We start from the raw sequence: 24,229 nt of genomic DNA, 5'->3' as shown, positions 1-24,229 counted from the left end.
CATCTCATTGTAAGGCATTCTTTGAGCTGCCGGATATGTAATGTTCCACAAAATTGATACTTTCAGTATTATAGTCCAGGCTTTGTAAACAGTAAGCAGATAATTTAGATATGTATAGTGCCTTAGATAATCAGTGTTATGCAGATACATGGGCTAAAGAAGAAAGATTATACTGGATAGAGAGGCCACTCTGATATCTGTCTTGTTGGTTTTATCAGTATCTGAGAACTACCTTAAAAGAGAGGTACTGTTCATTTTGATTCATGGTTTTAGAAATATCAGTCTGGCATGGCAGGGTAGAGTAGTTCATTTCATAGTGACCAGGAAGCACAGAGGAGGAAATATAAAAAGGAGCAAGTACATGGCCCTAAGGACCTACTTGCTTGCCTTGGCCCTGCCCCTACCTTTCCTGACCTCCAAATATTGTTATTGTACTATGAATCTCTATTCATCAGATCAGAGCCTGGTGATCAGATGTGTGTGGAAACATCAGACACTCAGATCTGAGCTTTACTAGTCTCCTCACTTCTCCATTCAGTCAAATTGTCAATTAAGAGTAGGTAGATTTTTGCTGAAATGATGACATTTCAAGAAAGATGGAAGGAAACAAAGGAATAAGAAAAACTTAGAGGGCTGGAGAGATGGCTCAGTGGCTAAAGAGCACTTGACTGCTCTTGCAGAGGTCCTGAGTTCAATTCCCAGCAACCACATGGTGGCTCACAACCATGTATAATGTGATCTGATGCCCTCTTCTGGACTACAGGTGTACCTGCAGACAGAGCACGGTATACATAATAATAAATAAATATTTAAAAAGAAAAGGAAAAGAAAAACTTGGGACAGAGCATTTAGAAAATAGAAAATCACTAGTATATTGCAAGAAGATTACGTTTCCTATATACTCTAAGGGGAAGTAAGCAAGAAGTGTTGGTCAGAAGTTGTTGGGAGATGGGGTGGTATGGAAGGATGGTGCATCTCAGCTGACATGGGGACACCTTTTGAGGTCTTATGGGCCATTACGAACATTGTAGCTTTTACTCTTGAATAAGAAGGGAAGGTTTTAAGGTGTTAACGTTGGTAAAAGCAGTGATTGCTTGAATGTGTTTTGAAAATGTACTCCAAGCAAGGCAGTGGGAAAAATATCAGTGAAGATGTCATTTTCTATGTACTGTGTCTAATCTGTTATGAGAAGCAAACTAAATTATACACCAGTTTTTTAGGACTAGGCCTACCAATAAGATAGGATTCAGTTTACATGGCTTTTGGACAGTTGCAATGGATGTGATATTGTGGGGGTTTGTTTTGTTAGTCTGTTTGGTTCTCTTACGGTTTTTGTAAGTGTGGCTTTGCAACTTACAGCCTTAGAATCTTTTATTTAAAGAAACATAAGTTATAATGTTAGAAAGTAAATATAGGATTTTTCTAATGGTGAATAAAATTTTGTATGAACAGGTGTGGCAAAACATGTTGGTGATGCCCTCAGAGAACATGCTTCCCGATCATCTCGAAAGATTTGCACTATTGGAATAGCTCCATGGGGAGTGATAGAAAACAGAAATGATCTTGTTGGGAGAGATGTAAGAATGATTTTTTTATGTCTGAAATTTGAGTTTGTATATGAAAAGGAATAATGCTAGCCAACGTGATAGGTCATATCATACTTTCATATTCAATTTAAAACAAAACTTTAGTGGTCCTTTCTGATCCTTTAGAAAATGCATTTATCAATATAAATTCTTGTAATAGTGTTGGTATTTTTTGTTTTTTGTCTTTCATGTAAAATGTTATTTTAACATGTTTTTCTTATCATATTAGTATTTGTAATTGGTTTCGGTTTTGGTTTTTGGTTTTTTGAGACAGAGTTTCTCTGTGTAGCCCTGGCTGTTCTGGAACTTGCTCTGTAGACCAGGCTGGCCTTGAACTCAGAGATCTGACTGCTGATTATAACATTAAGGATTAATCTTGTCACTAAGAGTAGGAGTCAGTGCTGGTGCTTTATTTGAATGGGTTGAAGATGTGGATGGTTTTATAGATGTTCATCAAGAGCCTCTTAGAGTAAAGTTGGCCAGGCATGGTGGCACAGACCATGTGCATGCTGCACTTGGAGGCAGAGGCAGGCCATCCTCTGTGAGTTCAAGGCCAGCTTGATCTACATAGCAAGTTCCAGGAAAGCAGGGACTGTATTGTGAGGTCCTGTCTCAAAACAAAACAAAACACAAAACAACCCCCCCCCAAAGCAAATTATGACAATCATTTTCAAGTATTAACTAAATTTCTAATGTCAGTTTGAAAAGGTTGTGTTTAGACTTTGGGAAAAAAAAAACCATTTTCACTTTTGCTGCTTTTTTATTGTCTTCTGTATTTTACTTTACTCATTGAACTTACAGTTTATTAGCACTGAATATAAACTTGATTACTGCTGCTCTTGTATGTGATGATAAAAAACAGAATCTTGCAAAAAAGAAGTAAGCTGTAATTATGTGGTTCAGTCATTCATCGTCAAATACTTAAAAGCTTGTGTTTTTTCTTTATATCTAAATGAAAATAGAATTTTATCTTTTATCTGTGGGATAGATACTTCAGAATTTATCTTACACTATATTACATTCAGCACCCTTCCGTTGACTCTTGTTTTGCTGTTGTTTAGGTGGTTGCTCCTTACCAAACACTATTGAATCCCTTGAGCAAATTGAATGTTCTGAATAATCTACACTCCCATTTCATCTTGGTGGATGACGGCACTGTTGGAAAGTATGGGGCAGAAGTCAGACTGAGACGAGAGCTTGAAAAAACCATTAACCAGCAAAGAATTCATGCTAGTAAGAGAGTTCACACATTTGTTACTGTCATTATTCAAAGCTGTATTAATAGCCACATCATATTTGAAAATAACCTGTTCTTTAAAGTAAGTACATTTTTGTACGTTTTGCAAGAGACCTACAAAGCAATGAAAAATAGCTGATCTTAAACAAAAGGGTAAGACCTAGGAAAAGACATCCTAAGCCAAGTTGCATATTTAGGTTTCATGGCCAACTCTAAAGAGAAAAGGTTTTGTTGTTTTTTAAAGAAATGTTGTTGCTATTGTAAACCTCTGTAGCTCAAGGATGTTATTAACAGCCTTAATGCATGGTAATTCTAATGCATAACATTGACATTCAAGAGAGTGTGTAAAAGGAGTAATACAACTTTGCTAAGTAAGAATTAGCTTTTCCCGAGTTTATAAAGTCTATATTGCTGTTGGCAAATGGGTCTTAAAAGCTGATATTCTTGGAACACTTTTTCCTTTCCAACTGTGGCTGAACTTTCTCCTTCAACATCTATATTTTATTACAATTAGAAGGAATTCTGTAACCCTAGAATATCAAAAGGTGAGCTCTGATATAGGAATACAAAACAGAACACGCATAGTAGAGTCACAATGTTTGTGAAAATCAGTAATTTAAAAAATATTGTTGGAGCCGGCCGTGGTGGTGGCGCATGCCTTTAATACCAGCACTCGGGCACAGAGGCAGGCTGATCAATCTGAGTTCGAGGCCAGCCTAGTCTACAAAGAGAGTCTAGACCAACAAAGGCTACACAGAGAAACCCTGTCTTAAAAAAACAAAAAAAGAAAAAGAAATTATTGGAGCTGGGGGTACTGGCACACACCTGTAATCCCAGCATTCAGGGAGGCAGAGGCAGGTGGATTACTGAGTTCAATGCATGCCAGTCTAGGACTGCCAAGGCTACATTGAGAAACCCTGTCTTGGGGAGTGGGGTGTATATTGAGAGCCAGGTGGTGGTGTCTCACACCTTTAATCCCAGCACTTGGGTTTGGGGTTGGGCGGTAAAATAAAATTAAAAAAAAAAAAAAAAAGAAAAAGAAATTCTTGGGGCTGGAGAACTGATTCAGTAGTTGAGACCATTTGATACTCTTGCAGGGGGTCAGAGTTCAGTTCCTACTACCCACATAGTAACCCACAACCATCTATAACTCCAGTCCCAGGAGATACAGTGCCCTCTTCTGACCTTCCAGTGCAGCAGGCACACATGTGGTGAACAGGCTGACATTCAGGCTGACACACACATAAGTAAATAATCTGTAAAAAGTAAATAAAATTATTAATTTTATTGTTCTCTCCCCTCTCTCTGCCTGTGTGTGGGGGGTGAGTAACTGGAGGTCACAGGATAGATCTGGCAGTTGGTTCTCAGAGTTCACTCTGTGGGTCTTGGGGATTGAATTCAGACTGTCCAGTGCTTTGCTCACTGAATAATAGTGCCCACCTTGAGAATTAGTAATGCTTTACAGACTTACAGTTAGAAATATTTTGTGTATTTTCACCACACTTCAGGTTGTTGTGAAAAAATGAAAACTGGTATTCTTCATTAATTTTTTTCTTTTATCTTGGAGAAGCCTTACATTCTAATCAGTTCCACTTATGTAGCTGTTTATTCCATTAATTTTTATACCAGTGCCTCAACTTACTGGAATAATGTAAAGTAAGCCCCTCCCCCTTGGTGGTCACGCTTTAATCACAGGTCTTAGGAGGCTGAGACTAGAGGCCTGCCTGGGTTACATAGTAAGACTCAAAAATAAGAAAAAGCAAAAAACTAGGCATACTAAACCACAAGTTAATTCTAACATATCAAGAGCTCAATTATTAAATATTCAGAATTTTATTTTTAGTAAATATATACATTCCAGTTGGTACTAAGTCATAAATTGAATTACCTAATTTTATCACCCAGAACAGAGTTCAGTGACTTAAGTGTTTGGTACTCTGTTATACGAGACTGGTTGTTACTAACATCCATTGCTTGAAGTAAAACCATCTCACAAGAAACTTTGTTTTATTTTTAATTTTTATTTAAAATAAATAAGATTAAATTACTGAGATTTGTCAGATTTACTAATTAAACTTTCACCCTTTCCAGGAATTGGACAAGGTGTTCCTGTGGTGGCTTTGATATTTGAAGGTGGGCCAAACGTCATCCTTACAGTACTGGAGTACCTTCAGGAAAGCCCCCCTGTTCCAGTTGTGGTGTGTGAAGGGACAGGCAGAGCTGCAGATTTACTAGCATATATCCACAAGCAGACAGAGGAAGGCGGGTAAGTGCGGAGTGTAGCGGACTTTACAGCATATATGAGCCTTGTAGCGTATACAGTACTGGACCCCTTTGTCTATTTCATAAGCATGAAAATCACAGGTAGAATAAGGCACTAGCTTGTCTCATAGATTATTGGAATGAACGTGTAATCATCTTTTAGGAAATAATTATTGCTTCAGAAACATACTTTTTTGTTTTGCTTTTTCAAGACAGGGTTTCTCTGTGTTGCCTTGGCTGTCCTAGACTCACTCTGTAGACCAGGCTGGCCTCTAACTCAGAGATCCACCTGAGTTTCCCTCCCAGAGTGCTAGGATTATAGGCGAGTGTCATCATTCCCGGCCAGGAACATACCTTTGACCTGGTAGTTTAACTTCATGTAAGTGTTTCTTCAAGTAAACACTTGTATAAAATCTCTGGCTGTAGGATTATTTGTACAAAATTAGGACATAGGACATCTACCAGAAGAGGCCTAAATAAATTATGGCATATTTATATAGTGGAATGGTTATTGCTGAGTAAAATGGAACATGTCTGTTAAATTACTGTGCTCACCTTTGATAGCACACACCCACACTGGCATAATACAGAATTGTATAGCCCTTATGTAAGGATGACATGCAAACTTGTGAAACATTCCATACTTTGAAGAAGAAAACTACTTACATTACTGAAGTTCTCAGAACATCATATTGACCAACAGTGATTTCTGAAAAGAGCTGAAGTAAAAGTAGGCAAGATTTAGAATAGGAAAGGAGACTTTGATCATAAATACTTTGAGCCATATAAATGTGTCCATGTTTAAGATACCTTAGTAAATTATTTTTTAGGCGTAGTATAGAACCACTGGTATGATACCTTGTGATCTGAGTATTAGAACTACGCCTCATGCTTTGTTTAAAAAATTAACAAAATAATTCAAAATGAAAGTACCCCATTCCCTTTCTTATGTCGTAGATTTAATAATGGGTATCTCAGGAAGCTATTGTTTAATAGTAGTACAGAATCTCTAGAAGCCTTGCGTGGCCCTACTGGTACTTCATTTTGACCCTACAGAGATGAAATGAATAAAGTAAGTCATTTTTTTCTTCTACAAGGAATCTTCCTGATGCAGCAGAGCCTGATATTATATCAACTATCAAAAAAACATTTAACTTTGGCCAGAGTGAAGCAGTTCATTTATTTCAAACATTGATGGAATGCATGAAAAAAAAAGAGCTTGTGAGTAGATTTCAGCAGAAACTGTCCTTTCTTTCTTCTAACTCATGCAGTACTTAAGTTTTTAAAACTGTTTACTTATTGGTTGTTAGCTGAGTGATGGCAGACTAATTTTCATATAGTGTTGAAACAGTGTATCTACTCTTTTAAAGGAAGTTTCATAACTTGAGTCTCAACTGACTGTGCCTAGTATTTAAGAAGACTGCCTAGGAACAAGCAACATGGCTTAGTGGTTACAGGTGCTTGCCACCCAACTGGATGACAGCTTTGTGGAGTCAATTCTTTCCTTCCATCTTTAATGACTTCTAAAGAGTGAACTTAGGTGTCAGGTTGATATGGTGTCTTAGTTACTTTTCTATGCTGTAAAGAGACACCATGACCAAAGCAACTTATAAAAGAGCATTTTATGGGCTTTTAGAGCGTCAGAGAGTGAGTTCATGGTTCATGCCAGGGAGCATGGTGGCACACAGACTTGGAGCTGGATCAGTAGTTGAGAACTTACATGTTGAGACAGCAACCATAACAGCAGGGTTGGTAGAGATTTCAAAGCCCACCCCCAGTGATACGCCTTCTCCAGTAACGCCCTCTCCTGAGCGTTCTCCAGCAATTCTGCCAACCAGGGGCCAAGCATTTGTACGTGGGAGCCATTCTCATTCAAATCATAACATACAGCAGCAACTACCTACTTAGCCATCTTGCCAGTCCTAGAGATATGCTCCTTATATGAATCGATATATAGACATTTCTTTTTATGTTGATTGAAAATATTTTTTGTTTTATATACTTCTAAAAAACATATAATATTAATATATTTTGAAATAGATTACTGTTTTCCACATTGGATCAGAGGAACATCAAGATATAGATGTGGCAATACTTACTGCACTGCTAAAAGGTAAGGGGTTTTGTTTTGTTTTGTTTTGTTTTCAGACAGGGTTTCTACATAGCTTTGGCTGTCCTGGAACTCTTTGTAGATCAGGCTGGCCTCTGCTTCTCCAGTGCTAGAATTATAGGTTAGTGCCTCCATACCTTGTTTTTATTTTTTTAGCTTTATGCTTCCAGTACTGACTGCAGCTCCTTCCGCTGCATGGCTACAGCCATTTTTGTTTGTTTTGACTTTGATTTTTGAGGTTGCTTTTGTGTGTGTCCGTTTGTGTGTGCATACATGGTTGATTTAGGCAGAGTATGAAATTGAGGAGGTGAATGGATCTGGGAGGAGTTGAGGGAGGGAAAACTTGAATCAAATACAAGACACAGAAAAGCAATTTTTAAAATATATGTGACAGGTGCACGCTATGGTAAAGTGCTTGCTGTATATTAAGCACCTATATAAAAAGCTAAGAATGGTGGGGTGGACCTATAATACCAATGCTGGGGCCAGAGATAGGTGAGCCCCAGAGGAGTTCACTGGCAGCCAGGACCTCGGAAAGAGCAGACAGTAGGGTAGTAAGATGCTCTGTCTCAAGCAAGGTGTGGGCCATACAGGGAGAGGTGCAGAGTTACCCTGACTTTTACACGTGCACTCACAGGTGAGTGCACTCACCAACATAGGCACACAGCACACACATGTGAAACACATGAGAAATTTGGTGTATTTCAAACTGTGTGTTAAAAGGTAATCAAGTATTTAGTTGATAGGAATAAAGAGATTTCTTAAATATGCTACTTTCTTTTGAAGAAGATTTGAAAACAAGTGTTGTTTTTTAGGACTAACGAATTGATACATATGCACTTTGTTTTTCCTCTCAGAATCTTACCAAAAATACCCACTGATTTAGCAAACTGTCACAGTGAAAAATATTTTCAAAAATAAGAAATGAAAATTGTGTTTTATCTGGGTACCTGAAAAACATAAATTTGGTGATAATGGCAGGAGCAAAGGTTAATGTCTTATTATCTAAGATATTTGATATCCCAAATATTAGCTATTACACTACCGCAAATGGGTAGTATGTTTTTAAAAATAATATAAATATATATTATCCAGGGATCAAGAGATGCCTAAATGTTTAAAACTCAGAAACCGGCTGAGCAGTGGTAGCATACACTTTTAATCCCAGTACTTGGGAGGCAGAGGCAGGTGGCTCTCCATGAATTTGAGGCCAGCCTGGTCTACAGATTGAGTTCCAGAACATCCAGAGCTCTTACACAGAGAAACCCTGTCTCGAAAAACCCAAAAACAAAAAACCAACCAACCAAACCAACCAACCAAACAAACAAACAAACAAACAAAACAAACCCCCTGAAACCTTAGACATAGTAAATAAAAAAGAGAGACCAAGGACAGTACAAGCAGCAAACATTGAACCCCTACTCTGATCTAGCCAATGGACAGGACACTCTCCAAGTTGTGTGGAGAGCAGGGACTGACCCTGACATGAACTCTGGTGCCCCATCTTTGACCACTTCCCCTTGGTGGGGAGGCCTGGTGGCACTCAGAGAAAGAATAAACAGGCTACCAAGATGAGACTTGATAGACTGTGACCATATAGTGGGGGAGGAGGTCTCCCTTGGTCACAGACCTAGGGGAAGGGACTAGGGTAAAAGTGGGAGGGAGGGAGGGAGGATTGGGAGGATACAAGTGATGGGATAACAATTGAGATGTAATCTGAATAAATTAATTTAAAAAAAGAAAAAAGAGACCATAATAATATCACAATATAAGGTAGTAATAGAATCCTGTCTGTCTGTACTGTTTTCCATGTCTATTCTGTGTGCTAGTCAGTGTAGTTAAGTGAATAATATATTTATTTTAATCCTTCAGTGGTCTGTTTTCTTTTTCTCCTTACAAAAGAAGAAATTAAGGAATCAAATGCTAAAAATCAAGGAATTAAAAAAAAAAAATTGGGCCATTGATATGTCTTAGTGGATCAGAGCACTTGCACATATGAGACTGATAACCTGAGTTTAGTCCCTGGAATCCATAGTGGAAGGAAAAAAAATCAGTTTATGAAAATTGTCCTTTGAGCTATATGATTGCTGTGACACATGTATGGTGTTAGCATGTGCACACACAAAATAATTTAAAGGCTATAACTTTTTTAAAAACATGAATATTTTATAGAAAAAGTGAGTAGGAAAATTTGAGAAAGAATCCAAAGACCTGGATAATCGAATTATATAAAAATAGAAATGAGACATTCTGTGTCCTGGCATAGTCCAATAGTCCAATAAGTATAACTCTCAATCCTTGTCAAAGAAGCTTGTTTTTTTACATAAGATAGGAACTTTTACAAAAAGCCACAGCTATTTAAACTGTGGAGAACTGACAGTGGGGTGCCCAACCCCAGTTACTACATTTGTAATATAACCTGACACCTGAGGCTCAGAACATTTTGAAAGAGAGGAGTGGAAGACTGTAAAAGCCGGAGGACCAGGACGTCTGTTGTGATATTGTATCTTCTAGATATGACAGGGTTGCTACATGAAATCTCAGCGCTGTATCTATCTAAGCAAGACTTAAACAACAGCAACTCCATTGACAATTTAAAGTGGATGGGTGACTCTGATGAGTCCCACCCCAGATGAAGAGCTATAGACAGTTAACCACTGCTGAGACAGGAAGAGTTAGTCTTCACCAGGAAAAAGACCCACAACTGGTTATCCAGTACTGGCTTGTCATCCCTGGAAAATAAATTTTATTAAAAATAATAAAGTAGGAAGGAATTGTAAATACGTGCCAGTACTTCCCCTCCCACATAGAGAATGCAGGTCTTCTGCCCTATTAAATGGTCCTATCTTGGGCTGAAGAGATGGCTCAGTGGTTAAGGGCATTGTCTGCTTTTCCAAAGGACCCAGGATCAGTTCCCAGTACCCACATGGTAGTTCACCATTGGCACCCTCATACCAGTGCACATAAAATAAAATTTAAAACAAAACAAAACACTTAAAACATACTTTGGTTGTATCACAAATCTTAAAGTGATACTCTTATTTTTTAAAGAAATTTTTAAAGTTTTTTGCTTATTAATTTTGTATATGTTGGTATTTTACCTGCATGTCTGTCTGTGTGTGTGAAGTTGTCAGATCCCCTGGAACTGGAGTTACAGACAGTTGTGAGCTGCCATGTAGTTGATGGGAATTGAACCTGGATCCTCTGGAAGAGCAGCCAGTGCTCTTACCTGCTGAGCCATCTTTCCAGCCTCTTAAAAGTGATATTCTTATATCTAGAAACTTAGCTTCTAGAGGATCACTTCTATTTAAATAATTAAGCATGCACTAAAATATATTTGAAAAAATTTCATAGTAACCTGAACATCTATATACTGATATATTTTAACTATTTCTTTTTTCTTTTTTAGTTTTTCTTTTATTGTTGTTGTGCTTTTTTAATGGTTTTTTGTTTGTTTGTTTTTTGCTTTTTGAGACAGGGTTTCTCTCTATAGCCCTAGCTGTCCTGGACTTGCTTTGTAGACCAGACTTGCTTTGTCGAACTCAGTAATCTGCCTGCCTCTGCCTCCCAGAGTGCTAGGACTACAGGTGTGTGCCAGTGTTCCCAGCATTAACTATATCATGTTTAAAAGATTAAAGGTGTGTCCCCATGCCTGGCTCTCTGTTTTGGTTTTTCGGGACTGAGTTTTTCCTGTGTAGCCTTGGCTGTCCTGGATTCAGTTTGTAGACCTGGCTGGCCTCAAACTCACAGAGATCCACCTGGCTCTGCCTCCTGAGTGCTAGGATTACAGGTGTGCACCACTGTTCCTGGCATTAACTATAGCACGTTTAAAAGACTAGTACATACAAAATAAAGTTACTCAATATTTTAAAAAAGAAGTTACATGTGTTTATGTATGTGTGGTGTGTGTGCCCATGCGTATTCCAGCGTGCCAAGATGCACGTGTAGAGGGTGGAGAACAGCCTGAATTGGGTTCTCCTCCTAGATAGGGCGTGTGGAGCCAGAGGATGGAGCTCGAGATGCCGGGCTTGACAGTAGGTGCTTTTACCCACTGAGCCATCTCTTCAGCTTAGATTCCACTTAATAATGGCAGAGTATGTACCCCTATGCTGATAAAGTATGTCGTTATACTTACATATATATAGAAAGTACCTGGGCCGTATTTTTTAGAGTCCTTGAAGTATTGTGCCTGTGATGGAAACAAGATCTTTGTTTTTTCAGTTTCTGTATTCTGGTTTCTTTTTCAACTAATGAGGCAATGGGTTTTGGGTGTTTTGTTTTGTTTTGTTTTGAGACAGGGTTTCTCTGTGTTGCCTTGGCTGTCTTCACGCTCACTTTGTAGACCAGGCTGGCCTTGGACTCAAAATTCAGCCTGCCTCTGCCTCCCAAGTGCTAGGATTAAAGGCATGTGCCACTACTGCCCAGCTAGGTGATACAATTTTTATACTTGAAAATACTTATGTTCCATGGTGTTGGACACAAGTTGTGTAAACTAAAATGTTCTAAGGAGTTTGTAGGGCTTTTGAATTGATGAGAATATACTTACCAACTGTTTTCTTTATTCAATTAGGTACTAATGCATCTGCATTTGACCAGCTTATCCTTACACTGGCATGGGACAGAGTTGATATTGCCAAAAATCATGTATTTGTTTATGGACAGCAGTGGCTGGTATGTAGATAATTTAAATATACAATCAAATGGAATTAACTACAGTGGACACCTGTAGTAGCTACAGGTTTTATATCTGGATTCAACCAACCACAGAATGAGTACTATGTGTCTAGGCCTACTGAACATGAACAGATGTTCCCGATTTTATTCCATAATTAATACAGTGTTAATATCTGCTTTCATTATACTAAGTATCTTGAGTAATTCAGTGATAGGATATTTGTGTTACCACAGACAACATACACCATTTTGTTAAAAGTTGAACATCTATGAATTTGGGCCTCTGAAGAGGACCCAGGAAAGGAGTGACTGTAAGAAAGTATTTATTGGGACTGTGGTGTAAACTCACATTTTACCTTCTACCCTAAGTGTAAATATTAGTAAGTTATATTTGCTTAACAACATTGTTTTTTAATAAGGTATAAATATCTGTAAAAATTCTAAGATTAAAGAAGTCTTGTAACTTGCTCTGTGTACTGAACTCACTGTAACATGACTTCATGTTAGTTCAGTTCCTATGCAGTCCTTCCCACTTTTCTGCTCGTAGAAAGTAAATTTTGTGAGTTTAAAAGTGTTTTCTTGTTGTTTTTTCCTCTCATACTATGTTTACTGCTTGTTAATTGTCTGGCTAGTTTTTGTTGTATCTGTAAATCCCTAGGGAGACAGGGTAATGTGTAAAGAATGTATAGAGAAAGGCAGAGGATCAAAGTGAAAATAGAGTAGGTTAGAATGTAAGTGTTATAATAAGTAATAACAAATAATAATTGTATGTGTTAAGAGAAAGAAATAATCTTATGTAAAATAGGAATAATATCCAAGATAAATTTGTCTGGTTTATAGGAAGCCCTGCGTTCTAGTTCCAGCACTGCATAAACTAGGTGTGGGGGCACAATTCTGTAATTCCAACACTGGAGATGGAGACAGCAAGCAGGCACCTTTACGTGCTGAGGCATGTCCTGGCCCTGTTTCTCACTTTAATTGGTGATGGGCTCTTTTCTCCCACCCCCATAGAACATTAGCTGTCTCTCAGATAGAACATTTATGTAATGTTATTTAGAGGATGCTATGAAAGGTTTTTATCCATTCTCTAAATACCTTAGATCACTGTTTGCATCTCTTTAATTTTGTTGCCAAATTATTTGAGAACATGTACTTACGTTTAAGGAATTGATAATTAGAACATGTGAAATATATTTTTTAATTTGATACTGTAGGTTGGATCCTTGGAACAAGCTATGCTTGATGCTCTTGTAATGGATAGAGTTTCATTTGTAAAACTTCTTATTGAAAATGGAGTAAGCATGCATAAATTCCTTACCATTCCCAGACTGGAAGAACTTTATAACACTGTAAGTCTGATAGAATTCTTTGTCCATTGTTTCATCATCTTTGAAAATGTCATTTTACTTGAAAATACCCAAGCCTGTTGGTAAAATTTTCAGTGTCTTAAGAGGCCCTTCTCCATTAACAAAGCCATGCAGGAAAAATGATGTTAGCTTACTAACCCATCTTTGCTTTCCCTTTAAACCTTTTAAAAAATATAAGATCAACTTCTTACTTAGAGGATGTTTTATTTTGGTTTTTGATTTTTGTTTATTCAAAAATGTACATAATATTTTTCCTTTCTTGTTTCTTAAATTCATGGTTGTTGACCTTCTGGTAGTTCTTTTGGTGTACTGTTTTTCATTTTTCTTTTAAAAACTTAATATTCTTTCTCTCCTTTAATATTCATGCCAGTGAATGCTTCTTCATGGCTTTCTATGGAGTCAATGTAAATTTAGTTGATCTATGCTGTGAAGAATACTGAACAAAGCCAAGATGTATAACTTTAGAAACCTGCATACTAATTCACCAATTTCTACTGCTTTTTTTCCTGGTGTCTTTGTACTGCTACATGGTCATTTCTAATTGACTTCACTACCCCTGCTCAGCATTTTAATTTTCTTCTCTGTATCTTTTTAATCTCTTTTCTTGATCAAATTCTTTAGTTTTTATAATAACTTACTTTAGTATGTCTTTCTGTTGCTTAGAAACCTTTGGTGACACTACAGTGTCTGTACCATATAGCTTGGTTGTTTTCAGAAGTAGATACTCGGGTTATTATAGAGTTCTGAGAGAGGGTCTCACTATGTAGACATGGCTGGCCTGCAACTCTCAATGTAGATTAGACTCAGCCTGAAACTTTAAATTAAAGTTTGGCTGCTTTTGCCTCTGGAGTGCTGGGACTGAAGGCCTGCTTCACTGTCCTGGATGGATGGTAGCCACGTTTTTGTCCTACCTGTTTCCTAATTTCATCTTTTTATTCAGTATCTGCAGTCTCAGATACTGTGTGTTCTGAATATATTTTCTACCATTTTGTAAACACACAAACATTAGAAAAACATTGGTTATTTGATTATGCTGGCCTGGTTTTTCCTACTAACCCTCACTTATTGAAATTTTATTCTGTGCTTAAAGCAGCTTACAAATTTCACTGCTTCCACAAAACCTATTAGATTAGTTAAGAATAATTCATAACCCCCATGGCTTATGAATTTCCTTTAAGTGAGATTAAGTTCTTATTTGATTTTATGCATTAGTATTATATAGTATCATTACACTAAACCTTACATGGGTTCTGTCTCTTGTTAACTGGTGTAAAAATTATTACAGGATTGCTCACTGTTGATTTGAAGTTTCTTTCTAAAATATAAAACAGTAAAAACAAAATTGATCCCATTAGTAAGGAAGTCTTTAGAGTTTGTTCAAGGGGCTATTTGTAATTCTTGTAAGTTTCAGGACTTGTTTATTTTACAGGGTTATTTATTTTAGGCCAAAGCTAATGGTTTCCTCCTGTTTTTCCCTAAAGAAACAAGGTCCAACTAATCCAATGCTGTTCCATCTCATTCGAGATGTCAAACAGGTAAGAGACTTTCTTTGTTATAGGAAAGCCTTAGCTCTTAGTCATTTGTACTTTATTTTTGCTCCCAAATCATCTAAGTGCATTTTTAAATGGTAGTAAAAACAACAGCTTTTCATACAGTGTATAACAAGAACTATCTTTGTCATAAGAGCTTCGGGCTGGCGAGATGGCTCAGCTCCAAGAACATTGGAGAAAACCCAGATTCTGTTCTCAGCACCCACATGGGGGCTAATAACAGCCTTGTTACCCCAGTTCCTGGATATCTGGTGCCCTCTTCTGGCTTCTGGCACACAGACACATGTGTAGGCAAAATAACCATACATATAAGTTTAAAAAAAAGTTGATGGTAAAGAACTTAATGAATCAAACCAAAGGGTGGGGGAAAGAGCTTATGAAATTAATGCCAATTTCCAAAGCTTCTAGTCATATCAGATGGAACATGATACATTTTATAGTATTGATTGATCCAGAAGAGGAAGATCAATGATAGAATGTGCCTTCTTTCCCTAGAATTTGTGTCAGTGTAAAGGACAATGAGTGATGCACTAAGTACTGATCTTCTGGGCTGAAGAAATGCTGAATGCCCTGCCCTTCTTTAGAACTCAGTGCTAGCAGTAGTCACATTGGAGTCTGTAGTATCTGAATCTATGCAGCATGACACATCTTTCCTCCTCCTGGTGTACTTTGTGAGTGAATTAGTCATTTTAACCACTTGTCAACCAATTTTACCGTCATTTAAAATTATTGGTGTTGAATATCCATATTCTCTCTCCCCTTTTCCTTCCCTCATTCTTCCTTCCTTCCTTCCTTCCTTCCTTCCTTCCTTCCTTCCTTCCTTGTGAGAAGATACACCTGCCTCTGATTCCCAAGTATTGGGATTAAAAGTATGTCCTTCCACACCAGGCAGTAATTCAAATATTTTAAGACTTCTAAAACTAAAATAATTTGTTTTGTTTTGCTTTGAGACAGGGTCTCACTATGTAGCTCTGGCTATCCTAGAACGCACAGAGATCTGGCTCCCTCTGCCTCCCAAGTACTAGAATTAAAGCCATATTCCATTACGCCTGGCTTAAAGTACTTTTAAAAATTCACTTTGTAAAACTTGTATGTTCTACAGAGAGTGTACTATTAATAAACCTCCTTTTAAAAAAAAAAGTCTCTTTATATAGCCCTGGCTGTCCTGGAACTTACTTACTATGTAGACCAGGATGGCCTCAAAATCAGGGATTCACTTGCTTCTGCCTTTTGAGTGCTGGGATTAAAGCGGTGCAACACCACACCTGGAAATAAGCCAAACTTAATAAGCAAAAATGTTATTTCAGTGTTTCTTAAATTGTTGTAATATAAAAAGAACTTAAACTTCAAAGAAGTGGCCAACCTTGGGCGCTGTGGCACACACCTGTAGTCCAAGTACTCTGGGAGGCAGAGACAGGTCTTGTCTACAGAGTGAGTCCAGGATAACCAAAGGCTACACAGAGAAACCCTGGGCAGGGGAGTGGCCAGTTTATTGTATACATTAGAATTGAAAGATGAACTCAACATTAGAATCCAGTTACAAATTTAAACATTTAAAAGGCAAAGTTCAGAGGAATGGTGATGATGTGAAGGTAGAGTTAGTTATTAGTAAATAGCAATATCCTGTAAATTATCTTTAATATTATTTAATGAAAATAATCTTAAAATTCTGAAATTTGTACATATTACAAATTCATAAATGGCTTATACCTTAAAGGTTTATTTGTAAGTTAATAAATAAAGCTGTAAGTGATAGTTAAATTCTGGACAAGGATATAAAAATGTGTGTGATGTGCAGTATAGCCAAGAGAATGTGTTTAAAAGGGCATTTGTGACCATTTCTGGACACATAAATGGGTTTTTGTAGTAAAATAGAGTTTGTGATATATACTGTATTTAGCTTTAATAGTTTATAGCTCTGTGTAAGGAACATTGGGGTGTGTAAAAATCAGCTGTCTTTCTGCGTTAGGTTGGACTGACTCAATCCATACCTAGGACCTCAAAAATGTCATCTTCTGATTGAATCGCCTCATCTCATATAAGGAAATAGAAAAAGTTATTCATTTTTTTCGTAAAGATAACTATTAGCAACATAATTTTTTTTTTTTATAACAAGCGTTTCTTAATTTGGCAGATTATGCCTACTTGTAGGCATGGAAAAACAATATTGAGTAATATTATTCTGTCTATTTAATATTTTGTTTTCAGGGCAATCTTCCTCCAGGATACAAGATCACTCTAATTGATATAGGACTTGTAATTGAATATCTCATGGGAGGAACCTACAGATGTACATACACACGGAAACGTTTTCGATTAATATATAATAGTCTTGGTGGAAACAACCGGGTATGTATAATTCTGGTGGTTAATGTTAAGAACTACTTAAGTTATAGGAGCTGAATTTATGAGACATGCCTGTAATTCCAGCATTTGAGAGGCAGGAGGTGCAGGAGAATGACTGAGTTTAGTGAGTTGTTACATAGTAAGGTTAGCCAGAACTGCTGGGAAAACCCTGTCTCAAACAAAAGAAAATTAAGGGGATGGAAGTAGTTCCAAGGTAAAATGATTCCCTAGTTTGTATCAGTCAGATTTCCTAACAAAATAAAAAGGACAGAGTGTTAATTGCATTAGAATAGTTACAGTTGGGGCTGGAGAGATAAAAGCACTGACTGCTCCTCCAGAGGACCTGAGTTCAATTCCCAGCAACCAGATGGTTTCTCACAACCATATAGTGTGATCTGATGCCCTCTTCTGGCATGCAGGTGTACATGCAGGCAGAACACTGTTTACATAATAAATAAATAAATATTTAAAAAGAAATAGTGACAGTTGCTGGGCTGTGGAAATAACTGGGTATGTATAATTCTGTTGTTTAATGTTAAGAACTACTTAAGTTACAGGAGCTGAATTTACGGGGCTTGCCTTTAATCTCAGCATTTGGGAGGGAGAGGCAGGTGGATCTTTGAGTTCAAGGCCAGCCAAGTATTCAGAGCCAGCTATAGGCTGGGCGTCGTGGCCAGCGCTTTTAATGCCAGCACTCGCGAGGCAGATGCATGCGGATCTCTATGAGTTTGAGGCCAGCCTGGTCTACAGAGTCCAGGACAGACAAGGTTATTCAGAGAAACCCTGTCTCGAAAACAAAAAATAGCCAGCTATAGGGCAGGCAAGGCTCCACAGAGAAACTGTCTTGAAAAGCCAAAACAATAGTAACAGCGATAATTGTCTTTAAATGTGAGATTTCAACTGGGTGTGGCGGTGTACAGCTTTAACCCCAAAGTTCAGGAAGTTGAGTCAGAACGGGAGAATCTCTGAGCCAGCCAGGGATTCATAAACTGTCAAAAAACAAAACCTGGGATTTAAACTAAATGTAATTAAAAATATTTTATAAGTTGGATGACAGCATGTAGCTCCATAATGTAGTCCTTGGGTGGCTGATCCAAGTTAGTCACTTGGGAATGCCAGCTTAATTACTTACACCTAGGCTTGGCAATGTAGCGAGAGCTCGATCACAGAACTAGAGAGAGAAAGACTGCAGCCAGAGACTGACTGTGGTCATCATGATACACATACAGTCCTGCCTTCGATGTAGAAGCAAGTTCAAGGCCAGCCTGGCTACATCATGAGACTATACTTCAAAAGAAAACAGGAAAAAATGACAGTCAAAATCCCAAGCCAAGTTTTAGACAAACATTTATAAATGTTTTTAAACTATCCTGAAAATTTTTTATGGCACATCAGCATATTTAACTTTTTAAAAAAAATTAATAAGCTCTCATTTTCAGAGATCAGGTCGAAATACTTCTAGCAGCACTCCTCAGTTGCGAAAGAGTCATGAAACTTTCGGCAACAGAGCTGATAAAAAGGAAAAAATGAGACACAATCATTTCATTAAAACAGCCCAACCCTACAGACCAAAGGTAAGTTTTATTCTTTAAAGAAAATAGGTTTATTTTGCTTATTAAAGATGGAAATATTGAGCTGTGTGTGGTGGCTCACACCTTCAATCCCAGCACAGGCAGAGGCAGGCCGATCAGATTGATTGCTGTTCCGTCAAGGCCAGCCTGGTCTACAAAGAGAGTTCTAGGACAGTCAGGGCTATTATACAGAGAAGCCCTGTCTCCAAAAAAAAATAAAGATTGAAATATTCTTTCTAAATTTTTAATTTTTGTTGTTGTTCTTGTTTTTTTAAATTTTGTTTTTTGTTTTGTTTTGATTACTAATTAGTATTATTAAGTAAAAGGTTTGATTTAGTGAGAATTATCTTCTGATTCTTTTTTGTGGGGAGGGGTGTTGTGAGGCAGGGTTTCTCTGTATAGCCCTGGCTGCCCAGAAACTTGCTCTTAGAACAAGCAGGCTTCAAACTCAACACATCTGCCTTCCTCTGCCTCCCTAAGGCATGTTTCACCATGCCTGTCTTGAGAATTATCTTTTGGCTTTTTTTCCCCCATAAACAAAAATAATCTTTACGAATTACGATTCCAGTTTTAGCTATGATAATAAATAGGTTCAGAAACTTTTGATTAGTTTTATTCTGTGTATACAACAAAAGTATTTCCTAAACTTTAAAATTGTATTTTATCAGATGCTAGTTCAAATATTACGACTGTGCTTCAGCCTTATTGTTGAAAAGGCATTTTTATAAAATATATTATGAATTATAAATAAAAAGTAAAGTTTATGAAATTTACATTATTCTGTTATAGGTATTATGAAGTTCAATAGAGGATATTATATTAAAAAGTTTCGTTGAGATGATTGTTATGAGGCCTTGTCATTGTTGCCACTACTGGTTTAAGATGCTAGAGGTCAGATCCAAGGCTCTTTGCGTTATAGGCAAGTGGTGTTCTGCAGTTATGTCCCTAGCCCTCATGTGGCCTTACTGTGAGTCTTACAGTATTTGTTTCCCTTGAAGATGGATGCAGCTATGGAAGAAGGAAAGAAGAAAAGAACCAAAGATGAAATTGTAGATATAGATGATCCAGAAACCAAGCGCTTTCCTTACCCTCTTAATGAATTATTGATTTGGGCTTGCCTTATGAAGAGGCAGGTCATGGCCCGCTTTCTATGGCAGCATGGTGAAGAGTCGATGGCTAAAGCATTAGTTGCTTGTAAGATTTATCGCTCAATGGCTTATGAAGCAAAGCAGAGTGACCTGGTGGATGATACTTCAGAAGAACTGAAACAGTATTCTAAGTAAGTGACATTTGAATATATGAAGCAGTGTACTGTTTATCTGTGTTACGGTACAATATCCTAAACAGGGATGTGAAGGAGGGTTGGGGGGGTGGGGTATAGACTTTATTGGTGTAACTAAGACAGAGATATTTTTTAGGTGCATAAGGTAATTTCTTTCTTTTTTCATTTTTTAATTTATTATATGGTTTATTCATATTACATCCCGGTTGTTATCCCCTCCCTTGTATCTTCCCATTCTCACCCTTCCTCCCTCTTCCACCCTATTCCCCTCTCGTATTACGTAATTTGAAAAGAAACTGCTTTGCTATTTGATATATTAAATATTTCAGGAAACAAGAATGAACTGAGAGAAGTTAAATGAGTAGACATAGTACCAATTACATTAAGAATTCTGTTTGGAATATAAAAAGGAATGTTTTGAGGTGTGCTTTTCAGAAATGAACAGAATTTAAGCTGGAAGGACATTTTGAATGATGGAATCAAAGATACTAAAGAAAAAATAGTTCACAAGTTATAGTTTAGTTAGTAAGATAGTGTTCATAATAATCTGGAAAGATATTTCTTGGAAGTTTTATAATAGATATTTAGCTCTTCTCCTATCTCTATCTAAGTATGCCAGGTTTGGAAGAGATTAAACTGTTTTTGCTGAGAACAACTCTCATAGGGACCCTATTTCTACTCAGTGGGAATTTACAGTTTATGTTATTTTTTCATGAGTAAGTTAGTTCCTATTTTCATGTTTGAATTACAGTGTACAAGGGCTGGAAAAATGCCTCAGTGGTTCAAAGTATCTCTATCCTGCATTTCTTTAAATTGCATGTGTGTCATGTGAGGCTGTCAGAAGTCCTGGAGCTGAAGTTACAGACAGCTGTGAGCTGCCCTGTGGGTCCTGGGGATGGAACCCCAGTCCTCTGGAAGAGTAGCTAGTGTTCTTAACTAATGAGCTATCTCTCCTGCTCTGGTTTTTACTTATATTTTATTTATTCTTTTGTTTGGGGATCATATTAGAGTTTCTGTCTGAAAAAGATGATTGATTCTCAGCAAAAACCAAAACAACAACAATTTCTTTATCTGAGTATATTTTGGAGTTTTGTTGTTTTGTTTTATAGTGATTTTGGCCAACTTGCAGTTGAATTACTGGAACAATCCTTCAGACAAGATGAAACCATGGCTATGAAATTACTCACTTATGAACTAAAAAACTGGAGTAACTCAACCTGCCTTAAGTTAGCAGTTTCTTCAAGACTTAGACCTTTCGTAGCTCACACTTGTACACAGATGTTGTTATCTGACATGTGGATGGGACGGCTGAATATGAGAAAAAATTCCTGGTATAAGGTATATCTTAAAAATGATTAGATTTAAAGTGTATAATAAGATATAAAGTATAAGCAAATTAACCCACACATATGTAGGAAAATGGGGTGATTGACATTTCATCCCAAGTGGCATAATATATACTTTCCCACTGTTCTTAAATATTGGATATTTTATAATTGTGTATGATTATTGCCCTTCTCCCAGCTAAAAGTAATAATGACATTTATTCCCCAAGGACCCCTATAGAGTTACTGGCCTTTTGTTTGTTTGTTTGTTTGTTTGTTGAGACAGGGTTTCTCTTTGTAGCCTTGCCTGTCTTGGACTCGCTTCCTAGACCAAGCTGGCTTTGAATTCATAGATCTTCATGTCTCTGCCCCTGAGTGAGTTACTGGCTTTTGAGAGTATTTCTAATTTCTAAAATTCCAGACATATCATCTAACTTAATGTGTTACTTTCATTTACTTGAAATGTACTGAATACATGTATCCATGTGCCTAAATTATAGTATAGATTAGTATTATCAATGTATGCAAGGCTTTAGGTTAAGAATTTGGGTAAGGGGGGGTGAAGAGATGACTCAGAGGTTAAGAGCATTGTCTTTTCTTCCAAAGGTCCTGAGTTCAATTCTCAGCAACCACATCATGGTCACAACCATCTATAATGAGATCTGGTGCCCTTTTCTTGCCTGCAGGCACACATGGAGGCAGAATACTATATAAATAGTAAATAAATCTTAAAAAAAAAAAAAAAAGAATTTGGGTAAAGTAGCTAGTCCTTTCAGTTTTATCATTTGAGAGATAGTATTTTAAGCTTCCTTTTTATTCTCTCCTATATCTCTTAATACAGACAAAATTGGGAAAAGAATTTGTGCTATGTAAAGTTATAGAAATAAAGTCTGATTTATACTTATGGTGTGGCCTCGGGACGTAGCATGGGGCACTTACAGAGAGGCCTCAAGTAAAGTAACAGCACCTTTATCTAAATAAAAAGTAGTTTTTAAAACAAATTGTAATAATTTTACTTTAAAGGACAACTCTGTACTCATTACTAAACCCATGTTGTCACCATCACAACACTCAGATGATACAGTATGTAAAGAAAGATGAATTTTTAATTTTCCATACAGTTTCAGGGTAAAACAGGTAGCACTCACAAGATACTTAATACATAACTTAGTTTTATTCTATATTTATTTATTGTATTTATAAAGGTCATTGATTTTAAAATACAAATGTTTATGTTTCTAAAAATTTTAGGTCATATTAAGCATTTTAGTTCCACCTGCCATATTAATGCTAGAGTATAAAACCAAGGCTGAAATGTCCCATATCCCACAATCTCAAGATGCTCATCAGATGACTATGGAGGATAGTGAAAACAATTTTCACAACATAACAGAAGAGATACCCATGGTAAGGATGAAAGACTTCAGAGCAAATGTAAGTTTGTTATGACTTAAATAGAAACTAAACACATATTTTCAATTTTAGGAAGTGTTTAAAGAAGTAAGGGTTGTGGACAGCAGTGAAGGAAAGAATGAAATGGAGATACATATTAAATCAAAAAAGCTTCCAATCACACGAAAGTTTTATGCCTTTTATCATGCACCGATTGTAAAGTTCTGGTTTAACACGGTATGTTTTTAAATAGTTATGTTCATGGTTTGGTTCGGTTAGGTTGGTTTTATTTGTTTCTAGGAAGAGCATAGTATTTTTTTTTGGTTTGGTTTGGTTTTTCAAGACAAGAGTTTCTCTGGGTAGCCTTAGCTGTCCTGGGATCATAATGTTTTTAAAGATGCTTTTTTGTTTTTTTTTTTTTTAAGATTTATTTATTATTATGTATACAGTGTTCTGTCTGCATGTACACCTACACACCAGAAGAGGGCATTAGATCACATTAAAGATGGTTGGAAACCACCATGTGGTTGCTAGGAATTGAACTCAGGACCTTTGGAATAATAGGCTTCTCTCTTAACCAGGGAGCCATCTCTCCAGCCCCTTAACGATGTTTTTTAGAGAACTGTTAGTCTGGTCTCCATATTAGTCTTCATGTAATTTAGATCACTGAAAACACACTTATTATTAAAAGAGCATTACATTTTGCTTTCTTTCATCTAAGTTACTGATGTCTAGAATTATAAGCACTAAAAAAATTTAGTTCTGATTGAGAATAAAAATTTATGAAATAATGTAGTATATGCTTTTCTAAAGGTAACAAACATAAGCCAGGTGTGGTGGCGCATGCCTTTACTCCCTTATACTTGGGAGACAGAGGTATGTGGAGCTCTGGGAGTTCAAGACCAGCTTGGTCTATGAGTTTCAGGACAGCCAAAACCACATAATAAAACCACAAACAAATAAAAGGTAACAAGTACAAATTTTCTATTAAAAATAAGGTTGTGAACTAGGCAGTGGTAGTACATGTCTTTGATCGTAGCACTTGGGAGGCAGAGGTGGGTGGGTCTCTAAGTTCAAAGCCATCCTGATAGAGGGAATTCCAGGACAGCAGGGCTACACAGAGAAACCCTGTTCAAACCTAAATAAAGTTGTGAATATAGCACCCACGCCCCACAGTCATATAACACACACATTATAATAAGAACAAAACAATTCTGAAAGATCAACTCAAAAACCAATACATTTTGTAATTCTGTTTTAGAGTTGTGCAGATAGCACACAGAAGTGTTTAGAAATAAGCCTGCTGCTTTAAAATAGAAGGCAAAGAGCAATCCAGATTACTCACATCGCTTTCTTTACAAAAGCTATTCCTCCTCCTCTCCTCCTCCTCTTCCTCCTCCTCCTTGTCCTCCTCTATTTATTTATTTTTATGTATACAGTGCTCTCCCTGCATGTACACCTGCACTCCAGAAGAGGGCACCAGATCTCATTATAGATGGTTGTGAGCTACCATGTGGTTGCTGGGAA

At 37.1% G+C, this 24,229-nt stretch overlaps 1 protein-coding gene across 2 annotated transcripts in view; it reads left to right on the top strand.

Annotated features, from left to right (window-relative positions):
• The window catches only part of Trpm7 (transient receptor potential cation channel subfamily M member 7), an 84,642-nt gene that overhangs the window by 25,461 nt on the left and 34,952 nt on the right, over nt 1-24,229 (top strand). The window contains exons 6-19 of one of the 2 annotated variants that reach the window (XM_051144548.1): nt 1,453-1,577; nt 2,648-2,819; nt 4,915-5,089; nt 6,183-6,306; nt 7,126-7,198; nt 11,766-11,866; nt 13,084-13,218; nt 14,718-14,771; nt 16,995-17,135; nt 18,572-18,706; nt 19,702-19,982; nt 21,095-21,323; nt 22,562-22,717; nt 22,796-22,939. In XM_051144548.1, the coding sequence (XP_051000505.1) occupies nt 1,453-1,577; nt 2,648-2,819; nt 4,915-5,089; nt 6,183-6,306; nt 7,126-7,198; nt 11,766-11,866; nt 13,084-13,218; nt 14,718-14,771; nt 16,995-17,135; nt 18,572-18,706; nt 19,702-19,982; nt 21,095-21,323; nt 22,562-22,717; nt 22,796-22,939 (2,045 nt within the window). Of the gene's footprint in view, nt 1-1,452; nt 1,578-2,647; nt 2,820-4,914; nt 5,090-6,182; nt 6,307-7,125; nt 7,199-11,765; nt 11,867-13,083; nt 13,219-14,717; nt 14,772-16,994; nt 17,136-18,571; nt 18,707-19,701; nt 19,983-21,094; nt 21,324-22,561; nt 22,718-22,795; nt 22,940-24,229 lie in introns of those variants that run through there. The other variant, XM_051144549.1, reaches the window with a different exon arrangement.

Source organism: Acomys russatus, chromosome 4, assembly GCF_903995435.1.
Source record: "Acomys russatus chromosome 4, mAcoRus1.1, whole genome shotgun sequence".
In the NCBI taxonomy this organism is placed as follows: Eukaryota; Metazoa; Chordata; class Mammalia; order Rodentia; family Muridae; genus Acomys; species Acomys russatus.
The sequence above is the reverse complement of the archived record's forward strand: the minus strand, read 5'-3'. Positions and strand labels throughout refer to the sequence as shown.